This window comes from Gopherus flavomarginatus, chromosome 3, assembly GCF_025201925.1.
Source record: "Gopherus flavomarginatus isolate rGopFla2 chromosome 3, rGopFla2.mat.asm, whole genome shotgun sequence".
Classification (NCBI taxonomy): domain Eukaryota; kingdom Metazoa; phylum Chordata; order Testudines; family Testudinidae; genus Gopherus; species Gopherus flavomarginatus.
The window spans coordinates 95,789,089-95,806,465 of record NC_066619.1 but is presented as its reverse complement, the minus strand read 5'-3'; the positions used below and the strand labels follow the sequence as shown (position 1 = coordinate 95,806,465).

Below are 17,377 nucleotides of genomic sequence, written 5' to 3'. Positions count from 1 at the left end.
CTCCTCCCACCAACCTGCACTGCCGTCCCCACCCAGCCTCCTGCACACCAGGAAACAGCTCATCAGGAGGTGCGGGGAAAGAGGGGGAGGCGCTAATCGGCAGGACTGCTGGTGAGTGGAAGGCGCTGGGGAGTAGGGGTGTGGGGGAGCTATTTGGGGGCTGCTGACGTATTACTGTGGCTCTTTGCCAATGTACATTGGTAAATTCTGGCTCCTTCTGAGTCTCAGGTTGGCCACCCCTGGAATAGCCCTTCTGCTGTAGGCTATTCCCTACAGTGTATTTTTCCATATTGTGTCAAATCTATTTTTAAATTGTTCCAGCAATGGAGCTTCCACAACTTCACTTGAGTGAATGAATCTGGTGATTTTATATATTATAAACCACAAATTCTTTATTTTTTTAAAGGAAACTGAACAAGCAGAAAAGATCAACATTAGCTTGGCATTTTTCCTGTATGATCTGCTTTCTCTAATGGACCGTGGGTTTGTGTTTAACCTCATCAGACATTACTGTAATCAGGTATGCAGCGTTCAGGACAATATCTGAATGAAGATTGGTAATCTGCTCAATTCTGCTTCTGACTCGTTTTTTCTTCAAGAGGCTGGCATTAGTAATAGTGCCCAAAAGGCAGGATACATTCCCTACTTAGTGGAGCCTGGGAATAGGCAGTGAATGCTGTCTGCAACCATGTGGATCCCAGTGGAGCTGCAGAAAGCGGGAGCCCCTCCCTGCTATTTCCTGGCCCTCCTACCCCATTAGCAGTAACCACTTAGCCCACGTCCAGACTAACCCGCTGTATCGGCGGATTAAAATCGATTGCTTGGGGATCGATATATCGCGTCTAGTCTGGACACGATGTATCGATCCCCGAGCGCGCTTACATCGATTCCGGAACTCCATCAACCTGAATGGAGTTCCGGAATCGACACGGAGAGCCGCGGATATCGATCCCGCGCCGTCTGGATGGGTGCGTAACTCGATCTTAGAAATTCGACTTCAGCTACGTTATTCACGTAGCTGAAGTTGCGTATCTAAGATCGATTTTCCTCCCCTAGTCTGGACGTGGCTTTAGTGGACATACTGCTTTTAGGCCCCCTGCCATTCCCGCAATCTGTATCTCTTCCAGTGGGACTCAGTGCACAAAGTGGAATGCTGCTATGAGCAGTATTAACTTTTTCATAATTTACCAGTGAAAAAGTCCCTGTATTTGGAGGCTCGCTTGCTGTATAGAACAGATACCCCCTTCTTCTAGGCATACACCGCAACCTTATGAAGTCACAACTGTACAGTGTTTGAACAAAGGAGCTTGGAGGATTAAGTGGGAGAAAATGTTTGTGCTGACCCTGCTCCTCCTCTGACATACACTGGCTACATTTCTGCAGATTTTTCATGCCTCTGCTTCCCTCTGGACCATGCCACATGGTCTTAAATTTAAAAAAATCCATCTCGAGCTCTAACCTCTTGTGTTCTTTGTGAATGGCTCTGCTTCAAAATCCTTCTGGAAAAACACAGTATAAAAATGCATGACGTCTCCATTATTTTCATACAAGTTATTTGGTGCTTCTTTATTTTTTTCTAAGCATTTTGATCTTGTGATCCATATAGCCTTTCATGTTTACTAAAAAAAGGCCAAATTCTGCCACTGAACACATGCACAACTTCCATTGAAGTTCACAACTGTTTTGCCACAGTTTCTGCTGTGGCATTGCACTGGTGAAGGGATCTGACAGTACTCTTGGAGTAGTGTGGTGCACCATGTAGAAGCAGATTCCTTTGTTTAGTTTGCCACAGGCGCAACAGAGTTTTTAAAAGTTAATATTAGTATGCACAAAGGTGTGTGTGTTGGGGGAGAATCCTTCAAAATTACTTTCTAGACAAGCTTGCTAAGGCAATTGCATTTTTTCTGGAAGGAAATAATAACTGATCCTCTCTTGGGAGGTCAGCCAAGTACAAAAACACCCCCACTAAACAGAGAATGCCTAATGGCTGGAATCTTGTTAAACACAAGAATCCAGTGAGCTTTTTACGGTCTGTTACTCTGCTCAGTTACTTTTATTAAATTGGCTGATTCTGTTTTAGGAGGAGGATATTTCTCTATGTGTACATCTAAATTACCCATGCTTGTCACATGATATTTTTGTTTGTTTTTTTTCTAGCTGTCAAACAAGCTTAATAGCCTCCCCACCCTAATTTCCATGAGGCTGGAGTTCCTAAGGATTCTCTGCAGCCATGAACATTACCTCAATCTGAATCTCTTCTTCATGACTTCAGTGTCTGCGCCGGTGTCCCCCTCTCCCTCTCTGTCATCACAGGTAGGCATCACTCAGTCCGTATCACATGTCTGATATCCTGATGTGAAGTACGTATGTGGAGAACTGATGGTCTTTCCACTGCTGCTGTATTCAGCTACTTAAGTCAGGATACATCAGTCTATAATCATCAAGAGCTATGAGCTCCCTTTTGCAGAAAAGGGGCAGAAAGGACTAATATCAGCAAGATGTTACTGTGAAGGTGAATTGCACAAGTTCATACATATCATGCCATGCAAACGTGGGGGATATTTTCAGTAGGCGCGGCTAGAAACACCTATTGAAAAAAGCTATGCACACCCAATGTTCAGCAGCAACTGTTCTTGTGAAGATGCAGCGTACGGTACTATCAGATAGATGGCAACATCTGTTTGTGAGGGTGATAGCATATGGAAATATGCGGCAGACTTTGCATTCTGAGCTTTTGCACACGCTCTCACTGCTCATCTTACGTGTACAGGCAAGTCAATATTCATTAAGGCAACAAGTTTTTTTAAGGTCCTTTCTGATCATTAAAATAAATCTTGAGGCTCTAAGAGTCAGGATTTCCCAGAGTTGTTGCTTGAGGCTCATTCTTGACATCGAACAGTTGGAAATGAGATTCCACTACTAAAAATACCAAGGAACTGTGCATAACTATCAAAACTAGTTACTGCAAAGCAGAGCCGGGCAGCTACCACTTAGAATCGATCTTTTCCTTAGGCAATATCATCAACTCTTTCCTCCCTCAGGAGTCACCCTCGAAGTCCAACCTCGAGCCATTGGACTTTTTGCTGCTTTTGCATGATTTGCTACAGTAGCTGGCCACCAATTTAGTAACTCTGCTCTGTCTACAGGATAGTTGCTAACTTGAGTGAGATTTTTCAATAAAAAATGTTGCCTTGGGGATAAATCTTGTGGAATTTTTGTTGAGAGCTCATATATGAAATTCATTTAACCGGATGCTCCATGCCTCTGTATTACTGCAAACAAACAGCTATGCCAGCATCTATATGGCAGCTGAGATAGGACTGCTCTGTAGGGGTTTCATCCAAATTCAAGTCTGCACTGTCCCAAAGTTTAGGGGGGGTGTTCAGCGGTGGGGTTTTGATTCAGCCCATTATGGAGCTAGGGGTCAGCCATAAAGTTGGGATCTGGTTTTTACATGTTTATTTTCCAGGAATATTCAAGCAAATTAGTTTATTGGCAGAAATATTTTCAAGTGAATATTGAAGAATATGAATGAAAAGCAAATTCTGAACTTGTAAACCTAAGTATTTGCACTGGAAACAGATTCTAAGAGTTATGCTCACCCAGTTGGGAAGAGAAATGTACCAAGTGACTTATGGTTCAGATCCACGGTTACAGTTGTGGAGCTGATAGCACAAACTCAGCAGCAACTCTACTGATCCTGGTGTGGCTGTGCATCAGCCCTAACCATATGTTACAGCAGATTGAAGGCTGCTCTAAATTACACTTGCTGCCAGCAACCTCAGACTGAGACTCCTAGGATACAGGAAAAGCATGTTCATACTTCCTTCTTGTGGGCCACATTTCTGTACCAGCCATGGAAAAAGGGGGTGCATGTGGCAAAGAAGTCAGTATGCGGGCTCTGCACTGGGATGATCTTCTCACGGTTGGCTATGCCAGCTTTAGGGCTGATTTGTGCCAGCAGAATGGTACAGACTCTACAGAGCAATCTGAACACAGGGTTGATTCTGGCTTTGTGTCCTGTTCAAACTGACAAACACAGCTTGTTTGCATATCAAACACTCACACTGAGCTGCTCATGCATAATTAACACAGAGGGTTAATCATAGAAAGTATTCACTGAATAATTCCTCCAATCAGATCTGAGAAAATTGTAAGCAGACAACTGCAAACAGTAAAAGAGGCTAAATTCATTGAATAGATTCCTCTGTTATAATCATATACTCTGCTCTAGCTTTAAATCGTTCTACATAGCTCTCTATATTCATGGAAAAATTTTGCTTCAGAGAGATTTTGCTCAATTTGATAGAAAAGCTTGACATTTTTATTATACATTCCAATATTTCCCTCAGATGATTACCTTGTTCCCATGTTGTATTCAGTCGTTTGCAGCAGAACAGGCTGTTAGCTGTATTCTCAGTGAGTAGCACTATTATAGTATACGTTTGATCATCCACTAAAACACCTAGTACACTTTTGCAGAATTCAAGCTCCTGCTCTAGTTTCCAGGATCAGAAAATTGCCAGCATGTTTGACCTTTCAGCAGATTATCGTCAGCAGCACTTTTTGGCTGGACTGCTTTTCACCGAATTGGCAGCTGCACTGGACACGGAGGCAGAAGGGTAGGTTTCTCAGTTTTTAAGAGGATTTTTTCTGATGGCCCGGTGATCAGAGATGTGGGTTTGATTTTTAGGTCCAGCCTCTTGTTTTCCATTATGAAGATTCTACAAAGGCAGTATGGTCAGCATAGCAAGAGAGAATACCACGTATTGCTCCCTCTGCCTTTGGAGTAGAATTGTTAGTGTTTCACTGGTCTTGTGTACCCTGGAGAATGTTGGTATGTTACCTTCCATGTGCATGCTTGTAACAAACAACATGTTAACCTCCACATGTATGCTTGTGACAAATATCCACTGCAGAATTGCTTCCATGGAGCCCAGGCAACCACCCCACCGTTTGGAATAGACTTATTTTGAGCAAGGTGAACTATCAAGTTCTCTGTCTAGGAGGGCAGCTGTGGTGATATAAAACCATAGGAAAAATAGGGGCTAATGTATGGTACAAGAAACATATGGGGCAACTTCTTAAACAGGAGAAAAAAAGTTCTGTTAGAAAGGATAATCTCTCTTAAAGATGACAGATCTTTATGCAGAGTGTGATGAATACTAGACCTCCAACATCTTGGAACGAGCCAGTTATGTACAGCTCTTACCGCTTCAGTCAAATAAACATAGTACTTTCACCCTGTGGGTAGTTACTTAGGGGTCACTTTGTAATAAGGCAATAGTACGATTGCTTTGTAGGCAAAATGTTCTCCTCCCGGTGAATGCATGTGTATTATTTATATGCGATAGTGCTAAATAAATATGGAGCAAAATGTCATTGGGAATTTCACATCCCATCAGTGGGAATTTCTCTTGCTCTTAGCAAGGTGAAGCCTTGAAAACGCTGCTGCCTTCCATCATGCTGAAGGATTTGGTTAGACAATTGCTGTGCTTGGCCATTGCAAGGATGTGACATGTTTCTTTAAATCCATCCCGTCCCCCCCCCATCCCACCCCCCGTTGAAATTGCCTGGGACAGTTTTCCCTATTGGATTACTAGTTACCAGTGATCATTGCTTTCCAGGTGTGAAGTCTGTCATCTGGATCAGGATTTATGTAGGGAATGCAGGCTGAGATGTTACTCTCTGGTTATAGCATAAGCGATTATCCACAGAATATTTATTAACTTCCTCCGCCTCAGTCATCTCTCATAGCCTCTTTGATCCACATAACTTGCATGTGTCTCAGTAACAGAGCTAGTCCTTGTTTGTGCTGACAGAATCAGTAAAGTGCAGAGGAAAGCGATCAGTGCTGTGCACAGCCTGCTGAGTTCCCATGACCTAGACCAGCGCTGCTTAAAACCAGAGGTGAAGGTCAAAATTGCTGCCCTTTACCTCCCTTTGGTTGGGATCATTTTGGATGCACTGCCACAGCTGTATGACTTTACAGGTAAGACCTTCTTTTCTTCCCTTATTTGACCTCTCAAAGTGACTTTATTAAGTGAGTTGACAAAATGTAAAAGAGATTGCCTTAATTACTGGAACTCCAAACATGCTTGCGAGTGGAAATGTTTCTTTAATTAAAAGTAAGTTGGATTTTCAAGTACAGAAAAATGTTTATTCAAATACTATGAATTAGAAATGGTACAGAAATAATTAGGTGAACAAATGATAGAGCAGTGCTTTATTTATGCATAATGATATATCATTGTATAATTAATAATTATTCTGATAGATGGCTAACATATAAACATGGTCCCTACCATGGAAGGGTTACAAGCTAATATTAAGATATAAATGGGTGTAACAGACAATGGCAAGGAGAGTAAGGGTAACAATGTGATGTTGTTACATTATTTAGCTAGTGCGCACCTAGATGCGTTGGATTCCGTTCGACTTTTTTGTTTGCCCATTTTTATGTTATTTGTTTAATTAGGAAGTATTAACAGGTTTACAAAAAGGCTTGCTCATTTTTCTGTTATTTGATAGTACTGTTGTCATGGTACCGTAGTTAAAAGGAGCAGGCAAATGTAACCAGCAGGCTCAAGAGTTTAGAATAGACTTTTTATCCAAAATCATGAAACTACAAATACTATTCTAAATCTTTAATCCTTCTAAAAAATTATTCTCTATGCTGTCTAATTCTGTCATATTTGACTTCAATGAGTTCTTATGAATTTTTCCCAGACAGCAGTTTGCCAGTTTTTTTTTAGAGAAACCAACTATTTATGTTCTATTGAAAGAACAACGCTGCGCTACTTGCAGAGCTGCCATTTGTTTTCATGAAAAATTCAAGGCAGCAAAGAAAAATGTATAGCTGTTTTGAGAAATACAATTTTTCACCAGTTATGAAAACTTTTTGTACATGTCTGGAATAGAACAATAATATTCGGAACTTCTATTACCACCTGCCACCCAAGAGTATTGAAACACTTGACACACTCTGTTTAAACCTTACCATATTCTGTTAATCTAGGTTTTATCCCTATTTTATAGATGAGAAAACTGAGGATAGCAAGGATAAGGCCTAAACATTCAACTGTGTCCACTAATTTGGGATGCCCACTAATTTTGGGGTGTCTAAATTGAGATGCCATGGGCTTAGTTTTCAGAGGTACTGAGCACATTGAAATCAATTGGAGTTGCTTAGCACCTCTAAAAACCCAACCTTTGGTATCTCGAGCACTCAGTATTAGAGGCGCTTGTAAACATTAGTTTAAATAACTTATTTGCTCAAGGTAACTCAGAAAGTCTGTGGAAAAACTGGGTATAGACGTGAGGAGTCTTGAATCCTAAACCCATCTTTTAACCAGTAGGGGACGTCTCCTCTGTCAGCAGTTGCCAGATTTGTACTGTATTGTATGTGTGAGAAAGGCAGTTGACAGGCATGGATGGCAAATGTGGGTAGCCCAATGTGCAGCAAAGCATGGGATGGACTAAGGTTTAAGATATTGTATATGTATTTCTGTGAGAATTCGCCACCCAAGCACAGCCTTGGTGATAATGCTTAGTAATGTAATGTCATTGAACCTGGCATTGGTGATTTAATCCAAGCAGTGGAAAGCACTGGTTTGACACTACAGTTCAGAGCCATCTGAGATCCTCTAGTGGCTTTGCCTCTGAAGCATAAATCAACGTTACCAGACAGCAGGAGTGGGCTAGAACAGATCCTTCTATCCTTGTGTTTATTTGTATAACCTGGCAGTCTGCTGGTGGTTGCAAACTGTCCAGCTAATCCTATACCTCTTTCACCCCCACCCCCCACTTCTCCTTTCCCCTTCACCATAACATGCAGTGACTCTCATGGAAATGCCAGTTGTTTCATTAGCCAACAGGAATACAAGACTGTGGAACTTGGTAATATTGAGACAACATAATGTTGGATTATTCTGTGCAGAGTCAATGGGGCATTTCAAATTTAGTTTCAGAAGCCCGCAGTGGGAAAGGCCGTACAGGGAGCCCAGATGAAGACCAAGAATCTTCAAACCCAATCAATCAGTCTGTCGCCTGGGCCATTGCAGGGAATCAGTTCAACCTCCTAAGGACTTCAGGTGCACCTCTGTCTTCACTGGTATGTCTGCATTGCCTTGCCAGCCTTTCTTTCTGGCAATATTATTTTATTATCCTCTCTCTGAGGTTATCCTAAACCTTCAGAGTACTGGAGAGACAGGCTTCCTGCTTTCAGTTCCAGTGCCCGGCCTGGAACAGCTGGGAGCAGCCACTACAGGGAAAGACCAGCTTTGCCCCCATATGTATGGACTGGAGGGAGAACAATCAGCAGCCCTCTGGAAATGGAACATGTGTAGTCTGGTCAGCACTTAGGAGCTGTAAGAGGTTTGAGCATTCTTAGTGAGGATGGAATCTTTGGAGATTTTAGCTCTAGCAAGTTTCTGCTGTGCATGTACAAAGTGCAGTTTTTCAAAGGATTATAAAAATTGGCCAAATTTGGGTGGATTTTGACAGGGATGGCAAAAAGCCATACGCTGCAGCCCTACCAAATTTCAAGTCCCTGCTCCAAACCATGGGGGAATAGATCATTTCAAAGGAAAGGTTGCCAGAATTTTTTCAGATGGGTAAAACAATTTATTTTCCCCATGCCTCATTCTTGGAATTGGCTGAGCAATTTTGGCTGGTAAATAATAATAATAATTAATAGTTAAATAAATAATAAAAAGCCTGAATCAGACACCCATCAGCACAAATGGTTAAAGTTTGCCAAAGTTATAAGCAACTGAAAATAGGCCTTATAATGGAAAATGTCAGACAATTAGCCCAACCTATGATAAAGCTTTCTCTTACATTCTTCATGCAATTGCACAGGTTTACCTTTTGTTGCTGTTTAGTGTCGGTCTCACTTTTGTAAGCCAGCATAGACAAAAAATGGTTTCTGTTTGCATTCAAATGTTCCTAAATCCTTTTAGTATCAAAATAGAAACATTTTATAAATCCATATAAGGCAATATTTTCAAAAGTAATCATTCAAGTAGCTGCCACAAAATATGTGCACACTCACAAAAGGGTCATTATACCTATAAATTGGTAAATGTGTGCCTAGTAGACACTTAGGTATTTAAAAGTGTATTTTGTGTGCTCAGTTACCCTGACTGCAATCATTCCTTTATACAGGTATGGAAATATTTTTGGGGCACAACTTGTGGTAATTGTTTTTAAAATGTGACCTATACTTTATGGCCCAGATTTCCAAAATTGCATGGATGTATCTGTGTGCACAAATGACCACTGAGATGTGTGTATCTGTGTAAACACATGTTACATTACAAAAACAGTAGGAAACACAACAGGAAAGTCCTTAACAATTAGAGAATTCTATCTGTACACTACAGGCTAAAAAATCTGATGTACGGATAACTACCAACCAATGCCCCTTTCTCTCTCTCTTTTTTACACACATGCGCTTCCTGTCTACACAGCCTCAGCTGTATATTATAAATACTGAATATGGAATAGATGAAGCACTCTCAGCATGAACTATGGTTTTGATACAAAACTCCACCAGTATTTAAATAATATTACTGAACCAATGTGACTTCTCTCTTTTTTTCTCCCTCTGTGGAACATGCTTTTTATCTGTTTCTAGCCCTACAAACAGTATAACACATTAAGCCCTGATACTACTCGCAACCTTTTGATCTGTTTCCTCTGGATCATGAAAAATGCTAAACAGAGTCTTATTCGGAAATGGATTGCAGACCTTCCATCCATGCAGCTGAACAGAATTTTAGATCTTCTTTTCATTTGCGTTTCATGCTTTGAGTACAAGGTATGTGGAACTTTTCATCGATGCTTTGTCACAATTTTCTAACAAACTCTAGTGAAATCATTCCCCGGCAACCCATAATTCTGTGATTGGAAAAGGTTAAACTGGCTCTCTTGTCATCCGATCTTCACCGTTGTTAGGGATGAGCAGACTGATTCAGATAAAATAATTGACCCAAGCTTTTGAACAAAGCTCAGGTTAAACTTTTTATGAGATCCTATAATGTTGTTTTAAATTATTTATTGATTTCCTTTTTGTGTGGCTCTGAGCTTCTTGCTTCTGAATAGAAGCAGGAGAGCCAACAGTTGTGCAAATGGGTCTGTTTTACTAACATTGCTCTGCAGAGATATTCGGATAAGGAGTCAGGCTTTTGAATATATATATAGAGAGAGAATAAACCTCCAGTCTTTGGAGTTTCACCACCATACATTTTTACATATTTCTACAGTTCAATTCCTTTCCTCTTTCCCTCCGGAATATAAGTAGCCTGTGGGAAGGTGAGTTGGGGTAGCTTCTTTCCACACACTCTTTCTTCTACCCTTTACAGGAAGCCATGGGATTGGAAGAATGGTCTTGTGGTTCAGGCAAGGGTTTGAAAGTCAAGGCTCTTATCAAAGCCACAGATTGCCTGTCTGAACCTGATCAAGTAATTTATGCGATGAGCTTATTTCTTCATCTGTAAAATTGGAATAATGCTACCTACCTACTTCACAAGGGGTTGTGAGGCTAAATACATTAACGCATGCAAAGCCCATTGCATAGAAAATGCTACAGAAGTACAATCTATAATGGTAGCATAACAACAATGGAGCCCTTTGAAATGTTGGAGTGTCTTAAACAATCTATCCAATTCCAGCTTTCTCCTGACTTCCAGCTATCCCTGTGTGCTTAGAAACAGTACATACACTACCTCTTTGACAGTGTGCAAGTTGCTATTGTACTTGGATTGTGTGTGTCCTATGCCCCTCTGATAGTGTTCAGTGCCCTCTGCCTGATTTGGGGACTGTAGCGACAGCTTTGGTAGAACACTTTGGACTAAGAGTTAATTTGACTATATGTACTTTAAGAGGGCTGCTCAGAAACTGATCACTGAAACTTTCTTTCTCATGCATATCCAGGGCAAACAAAGCTCTGACAAAGTCAGCACCCAAGTGCTTCAGAAATCAAGAGATGTAAAAGCCAGGTTAGAAGAGGCTTTACTGAGAGGCGAAGGAGCCAGGGGTGAAATGATGAAACGCTGCAGGACACCAGCTGGTACTTCCCCCCCTTCCCAGTTTTTAATTTAATTTTTATCAAAAGACTTCAAGCATGCTGTGGATATAAATGTTCTTCCCTTGGAAGGCAATAAAAGCACCAAAAACCCCATTCTTGTATTTCTCTCCCTTTCCTGCCCTTGCAGACTTTTCTGTGCTTTGCTGTGGATAAATATGTTTTTTAGCTTTCAACATATATAATATGTGAGCTCTTCTTATGCTAGAAATATGCAGTCAAATTATCTCAAAAAATCACATGTAATGTTTCTTTGATTCTATTTTTTAAGTTATGCATAGTCTATTAATAAAGGGTGAGATACTGTCAGTTGCCTTAGGCCCAAAAATATATGGAGAGGCATTTTATGCAATTGGAGACTGAGTTTCAGACAGACCTCTGTCCACTCTCTAGTTTTGTGGAAATATGATTCATGTTTGTTGCCTCTCAGTGTTCTTATATGTGATGCATTCCATCTATAAATTAAAAAAAGATTGTTCTAACTGCTAGAACTGAGGGGATCTGAGAGTCAAGCTGGGTTATGTTGACTTGTGCATCATTGCCAGTAAATATATTTTTTTGTCTGCAATGAGGATCCACTTAAAAATTGTGTGGATGATGCCTAAGCCAGAATAGATTCTAACTCACTCTTCCGTAGTTGTATTGACTCTTCAGAGCTAACAGGAATGAAAAAATAGTTAAAATATAGGGCTGTGCAGGTGGGGATGTTTAATAGAGAGATGCTGGCTCTATGGTACATTCACCCACCTCCAAATCCTATGGTCTCTTTGCCATGAGGATAGTATTCCTTATGGATGTAAGGATCAGAGGAGTGGGTGGAGCCGGAGAGCAGCTGTTCTCCAGCAGATTTCTAAGAGTTGTGAGTTATTGTTATTCCAAGCAACCTTAATTTCTGCTGGGCCTCACCTGCATCTGCTACAGTGCAGTCACATGGGGAGGCTGTCAGGAGAGAGGAAGACTATCTGGGTAGGTCTGTGAGGCCACTGGGCCTTCATGAGTGTTCTGAGATTGGCATCTCTGTGTGTCTAGGGATTGCACTCCCTACCTGCTCCATACAGAGCAAATCCTGCCCCTCTGATGGATTGATGAGGAGCGTGAGTTGAAACTCACAATGTTTCCTGCCCCTTATGTGGGTTTTCCTGTTTAGGGGATTACATGGCCCTTTATTTTATCAGAACCAAAAGCAGATAGGATCCAGAATATGTAAGAAGAGCATATCTGTAAGGACATTCCTTTTTATATAGTTGCTTTTCTGAATATATCTTTCTTGTAGGAGCAGAAGGAAAAAAGTGTGTATGCTTCCACAAGTAGTCTGTGTGCACACTGATGTCATTATATTAGTGCCCTCGTACAAGGAAGAAACATGACAATGGTTTTGAAAATATTAAAAATGAACAGTTGCTTACACAGAGAGACAGTCAATTTGATTCAAAATGGATTTTTAATTTTCTAAGGCATGTGTAACAAACATAAATGTATAAACCCAGATTTTAAAAAAAATTATTGACAATATGCATTTACTCGTGTCCAGGAGACTTAGAGCTGGGAGATTTGAAAACTGTCTGTTGCAGAAATGTAGATCCTCCTGTACGATTTGATATCAAAATCCAGATCATCCCTCTGTACTTTAATTTTGCTGACATGTGTTGCACTCTTAGGGAATGACAGATTCCCAGGGTTAAATGAAAACCTACGATGGAGAAAAGAGCAGACTCAGTGGCGGCAGGCAAACGAGAGGCTAGATAAGTAAGTCGTTTAATAAATTTATATCTCTTTTACCAGAACTAAGCTTATTTTTCCCAGGATGATTTTATTACAAAATCCGCAGCTTCAGTCCAGCCCCAGCCTTCAGAGGAGAAAAGAAATCAGAAGTGATTACCTAGCACAATGGTTTTCAACTGTGGTCTAGTGACTCCAGGGGGTCCGCAGACTATGTCTAAGGGGTCCACGAAAGGTTATTGTTACCATAGAACAGTGGTTTTCAACCTGTGGCCTGGGGTCCTGTGGGGGTCTGCAGACTATGTCTAAGATTTCTAAAGGGCTCTGCACCTCCATTCAAAATTTTTTAGAGGTCTACAAATGAAAAAAGGATGAAAACCACTGATCTAGCACAAGGATGCTGGATGTTGCTGTTACACAATAAGGAGATTGTAAATGCTTGAATGAGATGTTTACCCTGTTATCTAGCGTTAATTAACTGCATGAGTGACACTGGGTCTCTGATGCATATACTGAAAACCGATAAGAGGGGTTTATATGACTTATATGGTGGTGTAGCTATAGCTACTTTATATATACAGCATGGTAGTGCATGCTTAGTCTCATTAAATGGAGAGCAGTCTGGATCACTTGCTAAGCTAGGTGCAAGCAAACAATAGGCATTTTAATACAGCTAAATGTAAATATGTACATCTAGGAACAAAGAATGTGTAGGCCATACTTGAAAGATGGGGGACTCTCATCCTGAGAACCAGTGACTCTGAAAAAAGTTTGAGGGTCATGGTGGATAATCAGGTGAACATGAGCTCCCAGTATGTCGCTGTGGCCAAAAGGGCTAGTACAATTCTTGGATGTGTAAAGAGGGGAAATCTCAGGTAGGAGTAGAGAAGTTATTTTACCTCAGGATTTGGCACTAGTGTGACCATTGCTGGAATGCTGTATCCAGTTCCGGTGCCCAGAATTCCAGAAGAATGTTGATAAATTGGAGAGGATTTCAGAGAAGACCCACAAGAATGACTGATGGATTAGAAAACATGCCTGAGGCCATGGCTACACTGGCGCTTTACAGCCTTGCAACTTTCTCGCTCAGGGGTGTGAAAAAACACCCCCCTGAGCTCTGCAAGATACAGCGCTGTAAAGCGCCAGTGTAAACAGTGCCGCAGCTAAACCTCATGAGGATGTGGAGTACGTGCAGTGCTGGGAGAGCTCTCTCCCAGCACTGGCGCTGCGACCACACTCACACTTCACGCTCCCATGGCAGCGCTTTGAAGTTTCGAGTGTAGCCATACCCTTATAATTATAGACTGAAGGAGCTCAATCTATTTAGCTTAACAAAGAGAAGGCTTAAAAGGGTGACCTGATCAGTCTGTAGATACCTACATGAGGAACAAATGTTTGATAACAGGCTCTTCAATCTAGCAGACAAAAGTATAACAAATTCTAGCGTTTGGAAGTTGAAACTACTCAAATTCAGACTGAAAATGAGTTATAAATTTTTAACAGTGAAGGTAATTAACTAGTGGAACAATTTACCAAGGGTCATGGTTGATTCTCCATCATCAGTAGTTTTAAAATCAAGATTGGATTTTTTTTAAAGATATGCTGTAGTTCTAAAGGAATTATTTTGGGGAAGTTCTGTGGCTGTATTATACAGAAGGCCAGACTATATGATCACAGTGGTCTCTTCTGGCTTTGGAACTTATGAAATCAGGTGAGCAAAATTTGACCTTTTGTGTTATATTTTAGTTGACTTATTTGCAAAGGGAGAAAGGGTGACATGTTTTTCCTGTTGCAAGTTGTAAATTGTGATTTGTGGATACAAATTTCTGTCACTCTCCGAAGTATGAATGCACAGGGAAAATAGATCAACTTAATCAACTGACTGCAGTGATAAATAATTGAATGTTTATAGTTATAGAAAACTGGCTTTTCATTAATCAATTATGCTACTAACAGTACCTGCATGCTGTATGTGCCAAGCTTCTATAAATATAGCCATTTGGAGAGATGTCATTTTTCCAGAGCTTCTTGTCCATTCTGAACCTGAATTAGATTACTTGAAAGGATTGCCTTTCATTCTGGCAGTGCAGTAGCCTCCCTATATTAAAATTGTAGTGACTTTCCATGATAATAACCTTTAGCTCCCTTGTTAATTTTGGCTTGGATAATTGGTTTGGCTCTGTTTTACAGTGCCTGGGTTTTGTAAAAGCTGTGAAAGGTAACTACATTGTTATCAGTAATCATAGCTGGTTTTTTAAAATAGGTTTTTGGTTTTGGTATTCATTGGAATTTTAAAAAATGACAAATCCTTGTCCACTCTGCCTTTTGTTCATGTATCTCTCATTTCCTCATGAAAATCAATTTGACTCAGTCTCTTACTGCAGTATTTGTACAGTCCAGAGGTTATTGGTACAACATAGAAATATTGGGCTAAATAATGTAGCAGTTATAACTATGGAATGAAATGCTGATTAATATAATCCCCTTTTTGAAAACAGAAGTTAAAATGTTGGGACCAAATTTTGTGGTCCTTTTCAATCTTTCATAAGTAAAATTCCTATAAAAGTAAATGGGTTTTCTCCTTACTACGGCAATAGGATTAGATCCTTAGTTATCCAATTGCCATGTTTAGCAGGAGTGAACCAAGGAAGAGCAGAGCTGAGGCTTATGTATCAGACACTATCCCTGCTCTGTAGCACAGGAATGGGACAGAGGCAATTTTAGCCTTGGGGCTGCAAAAGCACTCTTGGGATAATTAGAGATGAGGATTCTGTTTGTCAATGAGGTTGTTTATACACAAATTTGCACTGGTTTAGCTAAAAAGTGGTGGAAACCCCTGTGTGAACTCTTCTTTTGGTTTAAAAGTGGCTTATTATGGTTTAGCTTACAACCATTCCTAATTGATTTAAGATAAACCAAAATAAACCTGGCTTAACCTGAAATAAGTGTTCAATACAGCCTTTTGCACTGGTGAAACTAAATCAGTTTAAAATCATATCTTTAGTTAAACCTGTGCAACTCTGCATGTACACAAGGCTTTTATATTTGTATGACTGTGTCTACACTACCGCCCATGTCAGCAAAACTTATATCACTCAGTAGTGTGAATATTCCACCCCCTGAGTGACAAATGTTACACCGACATAAGCACTGTTGGCAGGAGAGCTTCTCCTGCTGACATAGCTTATGCTGCTTGCAGGGGTGGGTTTTTTGTATGCCGACGGGAGAGCTCTCTCCCATCAGCACAGAGCATCTTTACCACGTGCGCTGCAGCCGCACTGGTACAGCTGAGTTGCTGCAGCACTGTAAGTATAGACATGGCCTGTGGCACTCATCACTGTGCGACTTGTTTGTCCTTAATGATTTAACCAGGGTTTTAACACTTAGTGCGTTTTCCATTGGAAAACTATTTGCACGTTGTCATTTTTGTACCCCACAAGGCATTCGGGAGGCGGTTGGTGGGCCACATGTTCAGGTTCACATATGCTGACACTTGTCCTAACTACTCCTTGCCCCACCTGCCTTGAAGTAGATTGTAGTCACCGTTATAGCCTAAGTGGAACGTCAAGAGAGAAGTCAACCAATCGGAGCGGCTAATGTCTAGGGAGTGAATTATCCAGTGGTTGCTGGAAATGGTTCAAATGAACATGTTGTTTGTTTAATTTGTGCAGACTTCACCGTTATTTAGCAATACATGGCCTGATTATTGCAATTGCCTCCTGGTAGGGCTTCTCCATCATTCCTGGCTTTGAATAAATGTGATCAGTCAGTTACACCTCCCCTTACTTCCCTACCCTGGCAGTCTATAACACTCTCAAGATGACTTGAAGATGCCCATGCTGGTCTTTACTAGCTAAGATTTCCAGCCTCATCTCAATATAAATTTTGAAGCAGATCTAGTAGAACATTCACAGAAAGCAAATTGTAAATTCACACCAGATACCAGATGGTAAGAGTCACTCATGCAGCCAGGGGACAGAAACACACCACATGAGCGATGAGTCCTGTCAAAACAGCTCTGATTTCACATACTGAATGCTCTCAACTGAGAGCTTGCAAACTTACTGGAGCCCAGGAATAATAACGAATACAGTTGAGCAAACCACCTTGTGTTCCTGGGTAACTCAGGGTCAGCAAGTAGATGACCTTTGTCATTTTTCTGGTTACAAATAATTCATCAGGCTCAAGTCATCATCCTGCTGAGAGATCTAGAGGGGCTATGTTCCAGACCTCCTCCCTGAGCCTTGTCATGTTACAGGTTTGCTCTTTGCCCCACCATTCCCTCATCTCCTTTTAGGGATGCCACCATCCCTTCTTAAATCGACTGATGATGGTGCCTTTTGCTGTAGTGGCCTCAAGGGTATGGAACTTGCCGCCTGTTCTCATCACCTCAGTCCATCCCTCCCTGGGGTGGGGCATGGCATCATTTTATAAATATTGCTCATTATTATTATGTTGTGGTGCCAAAGGAAACTGCATCCTCTATTTTAAAATATTCATCGGCCTAGTTGTAGAGCTTTTCTTGGGGATCAATGGTATAGATCAGTGGTTTTCAAACTACGGGTCATG

The 17,377-nt window shown here is 40.9% G+C and overlaps 1 protein-coding gene across 3 annotated transcripts in view; it reads left to right on the top strand.

Annotated features, from left to right (window-relative positions):
- DOCK8 (dedicator of cytokinesis 8) overlaps nt 1–17,377 on the top strand; it is a 147,380-nt gene that overhangs the window by 104,610 nt on the left and 25,393 nt on the right. For all 3 annotated transcript variants that reach the window (XM_050944254.1, XM_050944253.1, XM_050944255.1), the window contains 8 exons: nt 407–520; nt 2,158–2,313; nt 4,483–4,622; nt 5,823–5,992; nt 7,965–8,113; nt 9,641–9,823; nt 10,939–11,074; nt 12,748–12,835. In XM_050944254.1, the coding sequence (XP_050800211.1) occupies nt 407–520; nt 2,158–2,313; nt 4,483–4,622; nt 5,823–5,992; nt 7,965–8,113; nt 9,641–9,823; nt 10,939–11,074; nt 12,748–12,835 (1,136 nt within the window). The remainder of the gene's footprint in view (nt 1–406; nt 521–2,157; nt 2,314–4,482; nt 4,623–5,822; nt 5,993–7,964; nt 8,114–9,640; nt 9,824–10,938; nt 11,075–12,747; nt 12,836–17,377) is intronic.